The sequence below is a fragment of the Amborella trichopoda genome, chromosome 4 (genome assembly GCF_054954075.1).
Source record: "Amborella trichopoda isolate Santa Cruz 75 chromosome 4, AtrichopodaSantaCruz75HAP2 v2.0, whole genome shotgun sequence".
Classification (NCBI taxonomy): Eukaryota; Viridiplantae; Streptophyta; class Magnoliopsida; order Amborellales; family Amborellaceae; genus Amborella; species Amborella trichopoda.
In genome coordinates, this window is record NC_142339.1 from 49,774,078 (window position 1) to 49,792,708 (window position 18,631).

The 18,631-nt window shown below is 36.5% G+C and overlaps 1 protein-coding gene across 4 annotated transcripts; it reads left to right on the plus strand.

Moving 5' to 3' along the window:
- Positions 1-14,050, plus strand: LOC18429027 (tropinone reductase homolog At5g06060). 4 transcript variants are annotated; one of them, XM_011623163.3, is made up of 6 exons: positions 1-343; positions 11,139-11,346; positions 12,459-12,675; positions 13,213-13,319; positions 13,415-13,623; positions 13,860-14,050. In XM_011623163.3, the coding sequence occupies exons 1-5, from the start codon at positions 243-245 to the stop codon at positions 13,592-13,594; spliced, it is 813 nt and encodes a 270-aa protein (XP_011621465.1). In that variant the 5' UTR covers positions 1-242; the 3' UTR covers positions 13,595-13,623; positions 13,860-14,050. The 4 variants fall into 4 exon arrangements, with proteins under 4 accessions (XP_011621465.1, XP_006838385.1, XP_088721602.1 ...); XM_006838322.4 differs by having other exon boundaries at positions 13,415-14,050; XM_088865476.1 differs by lacking the exons at positions 12,459-12,675; positions 13,213-13,319.
- The last annotated feature ends 4,581 nt before the right edge of the window (positions 14,051-18,631 follow it).

Consider the following 18,631-nt stretch of genomic DNA (forward strand, 5'->3'; position numbering starts at 1 on the left):
AGTGAAGGACTTCCTTGCTCTACACTTAAAAGTCAAAAAGATTATGCAAGTGAGAGAAGGAATGAGGCGAGAGCGAGAGAGAGGGTTTCTACGTGCACGTCTTTTTTCTTCTCTTATTAGAGGACTAGTATACTGTATCTCAATCTTGAAAATCAAATTTAACGGTGATCCATTGGTCGTGCGCCATTGGGACATTATTGGGTTCCCAGATAAACCAAGTTATTTTCGCTAGGAAATAAAAAATGGCCCAGGAAACAGAGGAGAGCAGCAGGATGAGAAGAGGGGAGAGATGGTCTCTCAATGGGATGACTGCTCTTGTCACTGGTGGCACCAAAGGAATTGGGTCTCTCTCTCTCTCTCAGTTCTTTTAAATCCTAGTTTTCTACAGTATGTGCCAGTGAACACACACAGAGATGGGTGGAAAAATTATGCCTTCCCTTTCTGCATTTAATTTGATTTTTAATGGGGGCTCAAATGGTTTTCAACGTAGATTAGTGTATGTAAGCAATAAATTAGTATGGCGTTGCTTGTATCTTGGTTGTTATTTTCTCAAGAGGCTGCTTGATGTGCGGCAAATTTTTTATTTCTTAATTTATTCTTTTAAATTCAGATGGCACTTGCTTGGAGACCTTTGATTTTAGGAAAGCAGTTCATTTAGCATTAACCCGCGTTGCCAATTTGTCTGATTGTTTGGAGCGAGTCATATGTGCTTTTAGAGCAGCAGTTAAATGAGCATGAACCCATGTTGCCAATTATGCCGGTTCTTTGCTTCAAGTTGTCCAGACTTTTGGGAGATTCTTTTAAAATAATGCACATCAACCAAATTATTATCTTGTTGTACAGTATAGGTTTGAAAATTTGAAAAGAAATAGAACTTCTTTTTATAAATCAAGGTTTCTATTCTATTTTGCTTGTCTTAATGGAATTTATAAGAAAATCTTTCTGCTATGTTGACATAATGCTAAAAAAAAAATCAGATTTCATCGCTCTCAAGGGATACGATTCATGAAGAACAATAAGATGTCTATGTCTGTTTAGAAAATTATTTTAAATGTCATGCGGAATAGCCAAGAATTACCTATAAGCATAGAGGTAATGTGGACCATACACATTTGTAGTGCAGTTCATCCCAATTGATGACCTTCTTCTCAAGATGGGAGGGAGATTTTATCAATTATTGATACTTTGGCTAAATCAGAGAAGATCTATGTCCCATTTGCATTCCTATGTAACTAAAAATGGGGTCTTATAGCCTGCTTCTTCATGTTTGAAATGTACATCAACTTATAGATTTCGTATTTGCAAAAAATTTCCTTGGTTTTTGCATAACATTGGAGCAAGAAAGTTTCTGATGACTACCAATGTCTTGTAAAATATACCTCAAGATGGAATTTATGTTGCTTTAGATGCTTTATAAACTGCCATTGCTTGGTTTCTTTGGTTCCCCTTGAGAATGACATTTCTCTATGGAAAACCCTCTGATGTTGACTTAATATCATTTGAAATTAGAAAATTAGCATTGAGGAATATAATAGTATTTAAGCACCGTGCATTGTGGAAGAATGAGACAAGTCGAAGTCCCTAGACCTAACTCATATCCTTTTCCATTGCCATCTACCAGCGCATATCTACAAGCATTTACTAGTGGGTACCTCTATGTCATTGTAATGCACGTAGAAACTTGGATAATTTATATTCTAGGATCTCCTATTTAGAGATGATATGTTTGTCTTGAAAATATATCGTGCATATTCTCTTTGAGAAGGATGAAGTCCATATCTGTCACGGTTGCATATGCAACTTGATTCATTGAACAAATCCTGCTGATCTGAATCTTTCATTCAAAGTTAGTGGTTTCCATGCTCCTAATAGTGGTGCTTGATATGTGTTATCTGCTATTTTTTTGATGTCTTGTTACTTTTGCATCTACACTCAAGTACGTTTATCAGACCATAAGTGGTTGTCTATTTTCCTTGATTGATGGTCGTCCCGACTTAGCCACACCAGATATCCAAAACCAGCTCTACTTGAACCCATGTTAGCTGAGCATCTTCCAACATGGTCAGTGCACAAATAAAAAATTACTTCATAGTATAGTCTCTGCGGATGTCATGACGTTTGCTACCACCTATATACAATTATTGATTCCTGTTTAATTTAGAAGGGAAACTTGCAAAGGTCTAATGGCCATGTAGTGCATGGTTTGAGGAGCCTGGGCTCTCCTCCCATGTGGATTCTCTTGTGCCCATAGGGCTTGAGAATTGACATGGCAATCTGGTTTTGAAGCTCATAGCATTGGGTTTATCAATCCTTTAGCACTCTTTGCAAACTTTAGAGGATATATAGTTATATACAATGATTATAGTATACATATCACATTTTTGCCGCTGTTCTAATTCTATCCATTGAACTTCCAGACAAAATATGCTATAACCCATTTATACATTGCTATATTCATCTTACCACTCTTATGTTAGGGTTTAGATCATAGTTATTGGGTGGTGCTCTCGCTCCGGCGTTTCGGAGCTGGGATGTCGCTCGGAACCCGTTCCCATCTTTTTGGGATCTCGCTCCAATTTTTAGGATTCTCGATCCTATTCACAACGGAGCTCGCTCCCGATACTTCAGGGATCTCGCTCCCTTTACTTCAGGGATCTCGCTCCCATTCACAACGGATCTCGATCCCATACACAACGGATTTACATCATTAATGTATACAATCATGAATTTGGTATAAGGATTGAATATATCATTCTTAATGTTTTGAAATTCAGATGGTGCATTTTTTAAACCAAAATGCATAATGTTTCATTCATAATACCCGAAAGGGGCATTAAAGGCTGTTTTATACCTATCATTTTCTATTATTTTGATTTACCAATATCCAGATTTTAAGTCAATTTTTGAAAATACGCAGGCATTTACCAATCTATCTAAGAGATCTCTTTTATTTGGAATTGGATACCAAATCCATCTTAATGTTTTATTTAATGGTTTGTAATTTATAACCAATCTAGGGGCTCCTCTTTCGATTTCAGAAGCCTTCTCAACATAAGAGGTTGAGCAGCTCCAGGGTGAGGAACTTTTTCTGATAAGTTTTTTATCAAGTAATTCTTGTATTTCTTTTTTACAAATTTCAAGGAGCCTACTATTCATTTGAGTAGGCCTTGCTTTTGTAGGTATTTTTCGCTCATCGAAACCTGGTTCATAAGGAAGTTCAACTATATGTTGTTTTCTATTCCAAAAAGCGTTAGGAATATCGGAGCATATTTCTTTTTCAAGAATTGTTTTGAAAGTACTAATTTTATTTTGTATTTATGGAGATAGTAATTTTTCTTCAATGGTTTTATACTTATTTTCCTCTTTTAGATGAAAAAAGAATTTTTCCTTCGTAGAGATTTTATTCTTAATGTTATTTATTTCATGAACTCTAGGCTTATCTATGAAGGTAAATTTTACCTCATGTCTCTCAATGTTAGCCTCAATACCGGTACCATCAATTTTGATAGGGTAAAGCATATTTAGGAATGGGGTTCCAAGAGGTTGGCTTAATCCTTTAACCATGATGAAAGAAAATTTAAAACATGCTCCATTATTGTAAACTGCTGCATCAGATAGTTTATAGTTTATTAACATTTTACTTCCGTCAGCGGTGTTTAAAATTTGGGTAGTTTTACTAAAGTATTTTGTAGGGACTAAGCCCTCAATTATACAGTTTAGATCTGCTCCAGAGTCAATAAGAGCAGTTGTTTGGAAACTATATTCCTTTTGTACTACTATTTTAACGATAGTAAACCATCATTGAGTTATGACTTTGTCTAAAAGGTTGACATAGTCATAGTTTTGAAGTTTGATTTTTTCTAGCATGTTACATCTGTCTGAAGTTTCAAGGTCATCATTTTCTAGAACTTTCGGAAGTGAATCTTTCGCTTCAGGTGGTAGAAGATTATGGTGATATTCATTCATCAAGTTGCTGAATTCTACTTTAGTATTTTCATCATGAATACCTTCTTTTCTATTTAAAGTAGCAGTTGCCATTTCCAAGATTTGAACTCTAGTTTTCAGGGTTATCAATTCATTGCGAACTTCATTTACCTCATGTTTTAACTCAGGAATTGAAGGTTTCCTGATAGTTTGAATTTTGTTTTGAACCCTTTTTAGGATGTCGTGGAATTTGTATTCTTCTCTTTTTGGTACGAGAGAGGGTTTTGGAGTAGTAGGTCTAGATGAATCTTTTGCCATGTCGATATATTGAACCAAGGCTTGCTTTTTAGCCTCTGGGTTACTGATTTTATCAATCAGGTCAATGATTAAACTTTCCTCTTTTGTAAGAGTATTTAGATTTAAACCATTCATATCAGTAATAGCTTTGTAAAAATTACATTGGCAGGCATTTCCAGGATTATCATCATCATCTGAATCAGAGTCAGAGCTAGTGAGGATCTAATCCTCATCATTTATTTCTCCAATTAAAATTTCTCCATCAGAGTTAGAAGAACTATCAGAATCATCTCTATTCACTAGAAGAATATCAAATAAATTTTTTTTGATATCTTTGTTGATTTCGAGTGCATTGATTTTCTGTTTAACTCTGCATTTATTTTTATAATGACCTACCTTCCCGCAGTTATAACAAACATGTATCTTTCTTTTTCCTTTTTGTTTGAAAGAGTGATCTTGCATAAATCTTTTAGGAAATGTTTGTTTTCTTCCCTGGGTTGTTTAAATTTTGACTTTTGTAATAAATTCTTGTATTTTTCTTTGTGAGAGGGTTTAGAAGAGGGTAAAGTATTATACCCAAACTATTCACAAAAGTCTCCTAGTTCTTTTTTCCCTGTCATTCTTTGGTTTTCTAATTGTCTTCGTAGTTTTAGGTTTGTGCATAAAGCAAGGCCTTCAGCGCAGATTTCTGTTGATAATTCTCTAAGGGCATAAAGGGAATAGGGAATAATTCCTCCATGTTTATTTTTCAGCCGTGTTTTAACCTTTTCAGCAAAAAGATGGGAAAGTTCAGCTATGGAATTTTCCTTCCAATGATCTGCCTTACTATCTTCCCTAGATAATAATCTAGAGTAGAAAACATCTTTATACCATTTAAAATAAGAAAGTGTTGGGCAACGTAAATTTGAAAGCAGATCTTCTGATCTAGCGGCTAAGAGAGCCGTATTTCCAACAAAGTGAAGAGTGATAGTGTAGATCAATGTATTAACTGCATCACCTTCGTCAACTACATTTTCTTGGACCTGTCCAGGGCCGACTTGAGTTTTAATAATCCATTGTTTAGTAGCATTTGGGATTTGATCTTTTGCAGTCTCATCTATATGAAAATCCCACCATCCTCTACGCCATCTTGTAAAGCCACATATGGTAGCTTTGGCAATTTCATGATCTTTGTTTCCACTTGCTTTACAAGCGGTGGCATACATTGTCATGTGTTTCATAAGATCAAGGATCTGATTTTCAGACAAGCCATTTATATTCCAATTTACAATTGACCTTCTTGAATAGGACACAGAACTAGAAATAAGGTCTTCTTCTATTTGGAGATCAACAAGAGTGGGTTTAGGATAATACATTCTAGTTTGGGCAATTGGCCTAGTTTTTCTCCCATAATCTATTCTGTTATGATCGAAGTTTTCTGTTTTAAAACTATTTTCTATCTCAGAAATTTCCTAGTTTGTATAATTCTGATCTTTTTGTAGGACTTGTAGCTCACTGATGAGAGGTTTTCCCTTCTCATTAATATTCAGTTTTGCAAGTCTTTTGACTTGTAGGACTTGTAGCTCATCAACCAATTCTTTATTAGCTTCTTTTTTCTTTATTCCTTGCAGATTGAATTTTTCTGCTTCTATATTAGGTGGTGGTTTGAATAACACTGCTTCCTTTTGATTTTCTTCTTTCTTTTGTTGCCGTACAGATTTCAAATTATTCAAGACATTTTCAATTCTAGTGGTTTGTTTTCCTATAGTTTGTAAGAATATATTTGTGTAATTATTCTGTTATATGATGTGTGGTATTCCCTCTTAATTTGGCCATATGATTTTCAGATTCCTTAGGCCCCAACTTAAAGGGCGAAGCTTTAGTTTCAAGCTTCTCTCCTTTTAATTGTAAATTCGTTTCTGGGGGATGGATAGATTTGATCGTTTCACCTTTGATAGTGTGAAAGGTCTGAAAGGCTTTTTCAACCATATTTATTTTAAAACTTTGGAAGCTTAATCCCTTCTTTTTTGAGGATATACTTAAGCCATTTGAATAATCTCACATTCTTTCTATGTTGTATCATAAATTTATTAGACTTTTTATAAAAAGCATCCCTGAATTCTTCTTTAAATTCTTGGAAAAACCATTCTCTTATTTGTCTGTTTTCTTTTGAAAGGAAATCTCTTTTAATCCATTCTTTATCAATGACAAACTCGTCTTGACTCTGGATTGTAAGTAGATCAAAGTCAAATTCTGATAGGGTTGGCTCTTCTGGTTCAGTTTGAGAAGAACTAAGAGTGTTAACTCTATATACTGCATGTTGGACTTGATTTGAATCCTTTCTAAGTCCTTCTAGGATTATTCTTTCATTATGGTATAAGAGCCAAGTTCTAGTAAATGGTGAATTGATTAACCGTGCAAATTTAGATTTTTCAGTCAAATCTAAAGTCATTGTGACCCAAAGATCACTGTTGAGCCAGAAGGCAGGGAAGGTGTAGGAACTGTTTCCAATTGACTCAGATTAAGACTGTAAAATCGAATATGGCAAATTTGTTCAGGATACTATCTAGTAGGACAACTTCTACCAGCACACTTCGTGTAAATAATAAGGAAGAAGTTATTATCAATAATATCGAAAACAAATCCAAAATTTGAACATCCCAAAAGTTCCTATAACGGATGTTTATAAAAAGGGGTTTTTTCAAAAGTAGCTTCTCAATTAAAACTATTGAGAAAACTATTTCTGTCATGGAAACTCAAGATAGTTTCCAACTCCTATCCTCAAGGATGGTTGAAGAACATAAAAGAAAAGATTTTAACTATCTGCATATTGGCCTAGTTCAGATAGCTGTTAAACCCTTAACTAGGACAGGGTTAAACATTTTTGTTTTGCTTTGCATAAGGGATAACAGACATAGAAGGTTCACCGATTCTTTATTAGGAATCGTCGAATCAACTCTTTGCAATGGTCTTATATATTTTAATTGCTTTCCGAATTTTTCGGTGGCCTTATCTGATCCAAATCTTTTAAAGGTTTTAACTTTGAATCTAAAAACTCAATGTTTTGATATGGATCTTGGATCTCAAAACTTAGCTTTTGTTTATAGAATCTGTTATAAAGTTATGAACACTCTATGTCCAAATGCGAGGCAAATGGATACAAAGGGTTAGACTATTTTCTTTCAACCAAATATGGATAAATATAATCTGGTTATACCTAAGTCTGTATCTTGGACACAGGTTAAATTATCAAAAAGATGGTCTCTTCAATCTGAAAATCAGTCTAAGATTCCTGAAAATAGAGAGCCTGAACAAATAATTGAATACCCGGATGGAGAAATTGAAATACAATTTCCATCGTCTAGAAAAATTAGACTAAGTATTCCAATACACTTCCTAGAAATCCGCCAAAAACCTCAACCTCCTTTATTCCTCAATCAGATTATGAAAAAGCCTGAGGAATAGAGGAGGTTGACGTTCTTGGCGGATTTCTAGGAAGTGTATTGGAAATACTTAGTTTAGTTTTTCTAGACGATGGAAATTGTATTTCAATTTCTCCATCCGAGTATTCGATTAATTGTTCAGGCTCTCTATTTTTAAGAATCTTAATCTGATTTTCAAACTAAACAGACCATCTTTCCGGCAATTTAATCTGTGTCCAAGATACAGACTTAGGTATAACCAGATTAGATTTATCCATATTTGTTTCAAAGAAAATGATTTGACCCTTTGTATCTATTTGCCTCGCATTTGGACATAGAGTGTTCATAACTTTATAACAGATTCTATAAACAAAAGCTAAGTTTTGAGATCCAGGATTCATATTAAAACCTTGAGTTTTTAGATTCAGAGTTAAAACCTTCAAAAGATTTGGATTAGATAAGGCCAACGAAAAATTCGAAAAGCAATTAAAATATATAGGACCATTACAAAAAGTTGATTCGACCATTCCTAATAAAGAATCGGTGAACCTTCTATGTCTGTTATCTCTTAAGCAAATGAAAACAGAGTTGTTTAACCTTGTCCTGGTTAAGGGTTTAACAGCTATCTGGACTAGGCCAATATGTAGATAGTTAAAATCTTTTCTTTTATGTTCTTCAACCATCTTTGAGGATAGCAATTGGAAACTATCTTGAGTTTCCATGCAGAAATAGTTTTCTCAATAGTTTTAATTGAGAAGCTACTCTTGAAATCAAAAGTCCCCTTTTTATAAACATCCGTTAACTTTTGGGATGTTTCAATTTTGGATTTGTTTTTCGATATTATCGATAATAACTTCTTCCTTATTATTTACACGAAGTGTGTTGATAGAAGTTGTCCTACTTGATAGTGTCCTGAACAAATTTGCCATATTCGATTTTATTAACTTAAACTGCCTGTGCATTTATAGGGGTATTTTGATCAATTTTTATTTACAAATTATTTTTTTCATATTTTTATTAGGTACGTCTCACTAAGATTTACACACGCTCCAAATTTCAAGTAATTTGGATTTGTAGAAAAAAAATGAAAATTGAAGCACTATCGAACAACTGTGACGATGCGATGAAGTTTGGATGGTGATGAGGGTAGGCGAAATCACTGTTCATTTTCAACTATAGGCGTTGGAAAGAGTTTTCCAAATATATATATAGGGAGTCCTTGCTGTACGCCCATACACGAATGGCCTAGATTGAATCTGGGTCATTTTGTGGTCGATCTGACGGTCACGACCTCATTTCGTGTTTGAATTTTCATTTTTTTTCTACAAATCCAAATCACTTGAAATTTTGGACGTGTGTTCTTCTCGTCAAGGCGCACCTAATAAAAATATAAAAAAAATAATTCGCGAAAAACAAATTGACCAAAAACCCGCAAAAATTTTGGGGGTATTTTGGTCAATTTATTTCATGTAAAATTTTGTTTTGATATTTTTCGTAGATTCGCGTATTTTTGAAGAACACACGCCTAAAATTTCAAGTGATTTGGATTTGTAAAAAAAAATTAAAATTCAAACACTACAGGACATCCGTGATCGTCAGATCGGCCACAGAATGGCCCAGATTGAATGTGGACTATGGGCGTTTACTGTAGTAGTACGCACCTGGGCGCACATATATATATATATATATATATATATATATATATATATATATATATATATATATATATATATATATATATATATATATATATATATATATATATACACATTTAAAATTACCTTTAATTCTATGAGAATAATTTTTTTGAAATTTTGAATAAATTTATTTTACCATTTTATAACTTTCTATAAATTGAGGTCCCATTTGTATGGGAACGGGCTGCCGTGCTTAGTTGGTGCATGAATCCATGTGTAATGGAATTGGGTTCTTCATACAAGTGGAGTTCTGTGATGGGGGTGCAGACCATTATTATGCGGAACGCGATCCTAGAATGAATGGAGCTCGACCCTAGCCAAATAGGATCGCGGTATTGTTTAGCTGGGGGCTAGACTCAACATTATATGGGATCTCGTCCTTGTTGTCGACGGGGGCGCGATCTTAATAGACATGGGAGCGCGATCCCATGTTACATGTAACACGTTCCTATCAAATAGGGATCTTGAGCTCAATGTATCAAGTTCTCGCTCCTTATTCAAACGAGATCTCGCTCCCGAATCAAACGGGATCTCATTCCGTAAATACATGTAACGTGTTCCCGTTAAATAGGGATCTCGATCCCAATGTATCGGGATCTCGCTCCTTGTTCAAACAGGATCTCGATTCGTAACTTCTACGCTCACCGGAACTCGCTCCACGAGTTCCGGAGCTTCAGGCAGCCATGGATCTGACGTTCCCGCTCCCGGAACCGGAGCCACTCCCTCTCCCGCTCCCAGTAACTATGGTTTAGATCCATTACTCGTGGCATTCTGTAGATCCATCGAGTCACTAGTCGTGTCCCACTCATTGCTTCACCATGGTTTCCCTTTTGTAAATTATTTATCCTTCTAAAAGTTTGATTATTTCTTCCTTTCCAAAATCTCAGAAGCACAAGGGAAACAGCACACTATAAGGTGGTATGTTCATCAGACTAGTAATCATTCTTCTATGCTCTGTTATGAGCTGGGGAATGCTCATGACATCTCGTGTAGGGTAGAATGGGATAGAACATGCCCACATATGCACCATGTGAACTTTCGACATTGTGGATGGTTCAGAGTCTCCTCTTCATTTATCCATATAAAATGAAAACTTGGTAATCCTAAGCCCCTACAATGTAAGTAATTGTTTGTGAGTACTTCGTTAATTTATCTAAACAGAAAATGTAGAGTCTCTCGCGAGGAATTCTTTGTTGGAAATCAACTTGCTTTCACATGCAGCTTCTTATTCATTAATTTGATAGATGCTGAATATTTTTTCAATACCACATCTTAATAAGAGCTTTTAGATTTTATTTGTTTTGCTTCTTGGTTAGTAATGATACCCTCCATTTTTCGTAGGTTATTAGAACGAGAAGAATGTATAGAAACTGCATCGAGGTTAACCATCCCCTTTGTGTTAACTTGTGTTAACTATAAAATTCAACAAGCTCATGGTTGGATATCTAGTGGAAACACATGGTTGAATTGCTAACAAACTTTCACTCTCCAGTGGTTATGGATGGATGAATCTTTAACAAATGTTAATGCATTGATAATTTGATGTTTCTAAAGAAACACTTAGCTCCAATTTCTTTTCTCCTCGAAAACATTTCTTTTCTTTCTTTAGTTTTCTATATCCAAATCTGTCTCATTGCTTTTGCTACTAATTTCTTCTTCCTACTTTTACTAAAGTAGGACTCAGCATATCAATATTTTAATATTGAGGTTTGCACATGATATAATTCTTAATGGTGTGACAATCCACCATATTTTGGTGGAAGTTAAACTTTTGATAATTCTGCGTTTATGGAAAGTTCCTATTTCAATCTTTCTGCAGACATGCCACTGTGGAAGAAATAGCTAGCCTTGGTGCATCAGTATATACTTGTTCTCGCAATGAAGACGATCTTAACAAGTGCTTGAATGAGTGGAAGGGGATGGGATTGGATGCTCATGGTTCAGTTTGTGATTTGTCATCACGTCCTGATCGGGAGAAATTGATCGATGCTGTATCCTCACATTTTAAAGGGAAACTCAATATCCTTGTAAGAGCCATATCTTTCTTTCTATGCTGCAATGGCTTCCAAATTTGTAAATGCTTTGCTTGCTTCACTTGTAACTTTGAAAATGATGGGATTACACATACTTTGTTTTATTTTCAAAACCCAAAATGTATCTCCCAGGCCCACTTGTAAGAAATGATACATTTCTTATGTACAATATGATGCAATTTTCCCCATCTTTTTATATCTTCAATGGTTTGATGGGAAAGAAGAGAACTTGCTCACATGACTATAATACGGAAGATTCTAAATGCACTGATGATAAACTTCTCCCACTCTTTTTATCTAGCAAGGCATTGTAATGCTGATTTACTACCTTCCCATATATGTGCATCTGGCTTGGGGCTGTTCTAACCACATTCTGAATTTTCTGAGCTTTCCAAGCTTCTCTAGATTTTTTGCTCTCATGTATTTATATGGAAACTGACCTGCGCTGTTGATTTAAACAGCATTGACCGACACCCCAAAAGGCAAAATTCACTTGAGGAGGATTCTTAGAACCTGAAATTTGGCATACATATCTTGATTCATGTTATGATCAATTCTTTTTAAAAAAAAAGAAAAAAAAAAAGGAGCTATGGAAATTTTAGATCTTATTGACATGTGGACGGTCCAAAGTTGTTAGATCAGGAGCCACTGTCCAAAAGATCGAAACTATGTTATATTTCCTGTAAACACCAATACGAGCTGGATGTATATTGTGTTTTAGATACACACTCTTGTATATTCAAAATATTTAGAAATCTATTATAATAACTTATTTGAATGCTTGATGCATCATCGTGGAGAATTTTACATAGTTATCTGCCGCTTCTCCTTCTCGAATTTCATACGGGAAAAAATGAGAGCGCCCTAGTGACAAATACTCCAAATAGTAACCTCCAAGCCCTTTCTAACTATCAAATCACGTTTTTGCTCTTTACATCACATATCTTTGTAAAGTATACTTATAGCACCCTGTTTGTGTGTTACGCCTTTAAATTTGGGTACACTACTTCTCATAGAATTCATTGTTTTATTGTTCTTTGGAGCATCTCACTGTTCAGTTCCATGCTAATGCGGATACTTAGTCCAATCTGGTTTGCTGGCTTTAGGTAAATAATGTTGGGACAAACATTAGAAAACCTACAATGCAGTATACAGCTGCGGAATTCTCCTTTTTAATGGCAACCAACTTGGAATCTGCTTACCACATGTGTCAACTCACACACCCTCTTTTAAAAGCATCAGGAGTGGGAAGCATTGTATTCATCTCTTCTGTTGCTGGGGTGGTGGCTCTACATACTGGTACCATATATGCAGCAACTAAAGGTGACTTCCTTCAAATCTGATATTCCCTATATATCTGATTGGAAGAATATACTATAGTACAATAGTGGACCAGAACTCATTGGGGTGATTTCGATCTAATTTGTTGGACGGTAGATAGTTTCAAAAAGCAGTCCGCCAAGTGCCTAGGCAGGCTAGGGGGCTTGGACGCATTGCCTAGGCCTAGGTGGACCAACTAGGCAGGTGCCTAGGGTACCTGGGTGGGTGCTCAGGGACTGCACCTATCTAGGTGCAAAAATGCCCATCGTTTGGAGCAGTTTTTTGGTGTTTTTTGTTTGGATTATTGATGTATTTTTTTATACAAAATCTGAACCTAGGGACCGCCCCAGTGTTTTCAGAAACATTGAGGAAATGTGGAATTCTTTGTGTCCATGTGTTGTTTTGTTTGGTTCGAGTCTCCGTCCATTACCATGATTACCCCCCTGACCTCTACCAAGCCAAGTTCCATCTAGTTGTAGCATATTTTCTTTACCTTCACATATGGCTTCTTTGTTATTTTTCTTTGGGTTTTTTTCTTAGGTGCATTGAATCAAATTACAAAAAATCTTGCTTGTGAATGGGCAAAGGACAATATTCGGACCAACAGTGTGGCCCCTTGGTTTATAAAGACACCACTTGTGGAAGATGTGAGAACTTTTCTCAGCTAATACTTGTAGCAGTGGTAATAGTAGTAGAAAGTGAGGCTATTTATGACAATTTTTTATCTGTCTTTCTTGTGCAGTTCTTACAAGTGAAGGGGATTACGGAAGGGATAATAGCAAGAACCCCCATGCGTCGCATGGGGGAGCCTGAGGAAGTTTCTTCTCTAGTGGCATTTCTATGCCTTCCGGCTGCGTCGTATATCACAGGCCAAATCATTTGTGTTGATGGTGGAATGACCGTCAATGGCTGGTATCCATGAGGCAAACAATCAAGTGTACTACCTTACTGGTACTCTCTCTCTCTCTCACACATTCATAATGCAGGCGTAAGTTACTTAATGGTTGAATCCAAAGTTTTAGAACTCCGAATGGGGTTTGGACTATCTCTCCACTGTTCTCGGACAAATATAATATTCAAAAATGAAAAATATTAAAAAAATAAAGTTAAGCACCAGTTCTCGTAACCTGATTACCGATTCTATTGGCATAATCACCCTGGTCTCGGACAAAACCCCGATTGGACAGATGCCCTTTTCCATAGAGGAACCGGGTCGGTCCCTTGCTGAATCTGATCTGGATCTTCGACGGACCCTAGGTGAGGATAAGACAATGAACTCTTTAAGTATACTGGCCATGTTATTTTTTGGTGCTTGTTTCCAATAAATATTGTACAGAGCTTAATTATTATGCCGCTGAAGTAGGGCTTGCTTCGTAAATTTGAGTTCACTTTTTATTTTTATTTTTTAATATGGATGGGGCACATGAGTCCCGTTTGAGGAGGCAAAATCAAACTTGATTAAAGGATTAGAAATTAGAATGAGGCCTCACGGCAATACAGTCATAGGAATGGCAATGGTCGGGTTGGGGTCGGGACCCGAAAACATACTTATGGGACCCAGACCTGGACCCGAACCAAATTGATTTTTGCAAGAATCCGGACCCTACCCAAAAATCAATTTAGGTTGGGTGGCTCTCAACCAACCCGATCTGTATTGTAATATTAGTAGGTTGAAGTTTTGATTAATTAGATTTTTGTATGAGGTATTGTATTATTTAAGGAAAAATGGTTTGATAGGGCTATAGCTCTATCAAAATAAGTTAAGCCTCACCTCTTAAGTCATCAGAAATTGCAATTCAATTGTTGAAAAAACGATTAAATCGATTATCTCAACTTGAACACTATGGTTGTGAAAAAAAATAGGATTTCAATTTCTAAAAATAGCGTACATTACAAGAAATCATCTAGACCATCAATTTCCCCATAAAAATAAGTGTTGACAGATCTACAAGATCTTTATTATTCTATGACTTTCAAATTTTATTTTCGGTGTTAGAAATTGATTTTAGAGTTATCATGAAGATTTTTGATACTCAAAGTGCTTTCCGGATGAGGATTTGAGGTGAGGTTTTATTTTGTTTTTATAAAGCCTAGCCCTTATAGAAACTGCATCCTTACTTTAATTAAGGTTTGATCAATTAAGTTGTTATTAGATATTTGATTAATATGTAGTACTCTGAATATATTTGGGTTGGGTCGATTTGGGTCCACCTAGACCCAAAACTGAGCCAAATGCTTATGGGGTCCAGGTTATTGGACCCCAGACTTGACCTGCCGGCTCAATGCTTGGATCCGTATCCAACCGGGTTCCGGTCAACCCCCCTCGGTTGGCGGGTCGACTTGAATGGATTGCAGTCTTATGACACAATAATTGGTAAAATTATGCTTCAATTCCCATAGTGTGAGCACCTTAGGATATAGAAATGTCTAAAATTGTTGAGTACAATGATAAATTATTTCATAGTGTGAGTATTCTAATATAACCCATATTTAAATCCTCTTCAAAGATGAATTCCTACAAAGATGAATTTCTAGCATGGTTGTGAACCTGCGATACTCTTTGGAACCCTGAATCATAAATCAGTAACCTTTTTAATGGCATGCAGATCTATTTTTAAAAGAAACCGAAAAATTCAAGGTTAAAAACTCGTTCAAATTTTCCATACAAAACTCGTGGATTCATGCATGGCACTTGATACACCATTCTAAGGCTTAGAACACTGTCACCGTGCAGGCATTATGGCTGTGACAAAAAACAGTTTTAAGTCCATAACGTAGTAGAAAGCATGATACAAGATAAATTATAAGCTTTCAGTCATTATAGTTACCGTGTCCATGATTGCTCATCCTTTTTCTGGTCATTTGGAACCCTATTTCATTTGCTATTAAATTGACGATACCTGGAGTCGACAGTGCTCCAATGGTTAATTTCATTTGCGATCCCTGGGGATATATTTAGGAGAGGCAGCAGGTCCAGTGGGGCAGGGTCGGGACCCGAAAACCTACCTATGGGAGTTGGATCCGGACCAGACCGAGGCCTGCGTTTCCGTATCCAGACCTGATTAGAATTGATTTGGGAGGACCCAGACGTGACCCAAAAATCAACCTGACTAATATTAGTAGGTTAAAGTTTTGTTTAGTGATATTGTATTACTTTAATTAAGGTTTTGTTACATTAAGTTTACCAAATATATTCATGCCGTTCTAGTCAGGTCTACCTGGACCAGGAATTGACCTGAATGCCACTCGGTTCCAGACAATCGGATCCAAACCTTCAGGTCCAATGCCTAGACCCATACCCAACCCAGTTCTGGACAGCCAACCAAGTCGGCAGGTAGACCTGACCCGATTGATAGTCCTAGATCAATTGGCCCCTGCGAATCGTTTGAACCCTATAATAAAAATGTCACAAAGGAATGAAAATCATGAGCTGATCTTAGGGAAGGAACTAGGAGATCACCTCAAGGATGCATTTGGCATCCAAGTCTCACAGACCGACCATGTACCATATTCAGAAAGTGGAACGCATTAGATGTCTGCTCTCCAGTTGGGCGATAAGAGCAATCACTCATTCATAATTAGGGCTGCCAATGATTAGGGCCGTGCTTTGGGCTTCCGGGGCCATTTTGGGCCCTATCTGGGCCTGTTATGGGCTTTGGTTTGGGACACAATAGAGGACACCCATCGGGCTGGTGATATCCCAGCCTGAAATGGCCCGGAAAGCCTGAAAACCTGCCAAGGGGCAGGGCTGGCATGGAAATATTTTAGCCCGGCCCGACCCATAAAGCCCTTTCTTTCTTTCTTTTGTTTGAAAAAATAAAAAAACTTCACTTTTCAAAATTTTATTCTTTTTAGTTAGCCAAAAATAAAAAATAAATGCTAATATATTTTAAAAAATTAAAACCCAAATCTCTTTCTCTAGAAACCCAATTCCTCTTTTTCTCTTTAAAAATCCATTCTCTCAAAATCTCTTTTTTTCTCTCTAAAACCCATTTTTTCTATCTAGAAACCCAATCTCTCTTTCTCTCTCTAAAAACTCATTCTCTTTGTAAAAACCCATTTTCTCTATAAATCCAATTCTCTTTCTCTCTCTAAAAACCCATTCTTTCTCCCTCTCTCTCTCTAAAAACCCAAAAAAAAGTTTATCTATCTAAAAATCCATTTTTTCTCTAGAAACCCAATCTCACTCTAAACACCCATTCTCTCTATCTAGAAACCAATTTCTCTTACTCTCTCTAAAAAACCCATTATGTCTATCTAGAAACCTAATCTCTATTTATCTCTCAAGAAACCCAATCTCTCTCTAAACATGCATTCTCTCTCTACAAATCGAATCTCTCTTTCTCTGTAGAAACCCAACCTTTCTTTTTCTCTCTAATTTTTCTAAAAAGTATTTTAATATATGTTTTTTTTGGCTTAATACAAACAAGAAAATTTTGAATGGTAAGATATAAAAAAGCCTCTTAATGGGCCGGCAGAGGCCCAACCTAATAATATTTTGGGCCCGGTTGGTTTGGCCTTTAATACTACATTTCCAGTCCGGGCCCAAGTAGTTCTGGGCTTTACCGGTCCTTGAGCCGGCTGGTCCGAGCGGCAGCCCTTGTTGTGGTTGTGCGGATGGCGTAAAAGGCCAACAACTGTGTTCTCAATGCACGTGCGAGTTAGTGCACGTGTGCAACGCCCCATGTGTGATACCTAGGAGGGGTATGGCTTACAGCTGCATGTTACCAGGAGCCTCATTTTCTCCCAAAGTTGGGCGTATGAGGCCGCACGGTCCATTGAACCACAATTGTATGGCCATCACCATAGATCACATGTACAGCGGCACACCGTACAGTGCAACCATGCCAATATTGGGTGCTTCTTCGGCCTTATAGAGACCTTATGAGGCCTTAGAGAAACAAAATCAAGCCCATCTTTTAGAAGAGCATAACTTTGCATCCGGGTATCAATTTTCGACACATTATACATGTTTTTGCGGTAGCTCGAAAAGCACATAATACCACTTTTTTATTACGCTCCTAAATCCTAATATGCCGTTTTGTCCTTGGAAATTTGTTATGTTTTTTTTTTTTATAAGGGATTGTATACAAATGAGACTACTTATTTTTAATACAAGGCGGTCACAATTACTTTCAACCACCCCCATGTGAAATTTGATAGTTTGGGTGGATTACAAAAGTTCAAGAATTTTTTTTTTTAAAGTATGAACTTGGTTAATGGAATAAATGAAGCCACCCTAATTTCACACCCATTGGTCAAAATTAACGGTGACCACCCTGCACCAAAGGTAAATGGTCTCATATTATAGTTTTCGCATTTGTAATATGTATGCCATCCTTAACGGTAACTCGATAGGCAACCTGAATTGTGTTTTAAGGTAGGATTTTGCATCAAGGATGCAAACACGCACATGATGATGAGGATCAGACAGTCTTGCCTCCAAAATCTGGCATGATGCTGATTACTTGTATTGGACCCTTCTGGTTGTGCAAATTTTTGCTTCAAGTTGTCTTAGAAGAGTATGTTGACCCTTGGAGACTAAAGAGAGTGGTACACATTTGACCATTTAAACCTCATTTCCTATATTGTTTACTGTGTTTTCGTTCTTTTCACGAGTACAAACTGCAATGGCTTCAAAGATTGTGATTATCAACATCCTTAAAGGTAAGGCCGTGTAACACTATAAGATCCAATACTTGCTTGATGAGCAGGGTGTACTGTAACTAGGACATTTGACCTTCAATATGACCCCTCCCAATAAAGGAACACCTTACTAACATACATTATGGTATGGAAGCTCACCAGACATGTCTTAAAAGGGATCATTGCACATGCCTCACGATGTTGAATGGTGAATGGGCTTATTTGGTCAGTTTGAGAACTTTCTGGCGACCAAAGAAATGTGATATGCTCTGCAGTTTCGATTTGTCGACACCTTAGCCACTAGAAAGCGAGT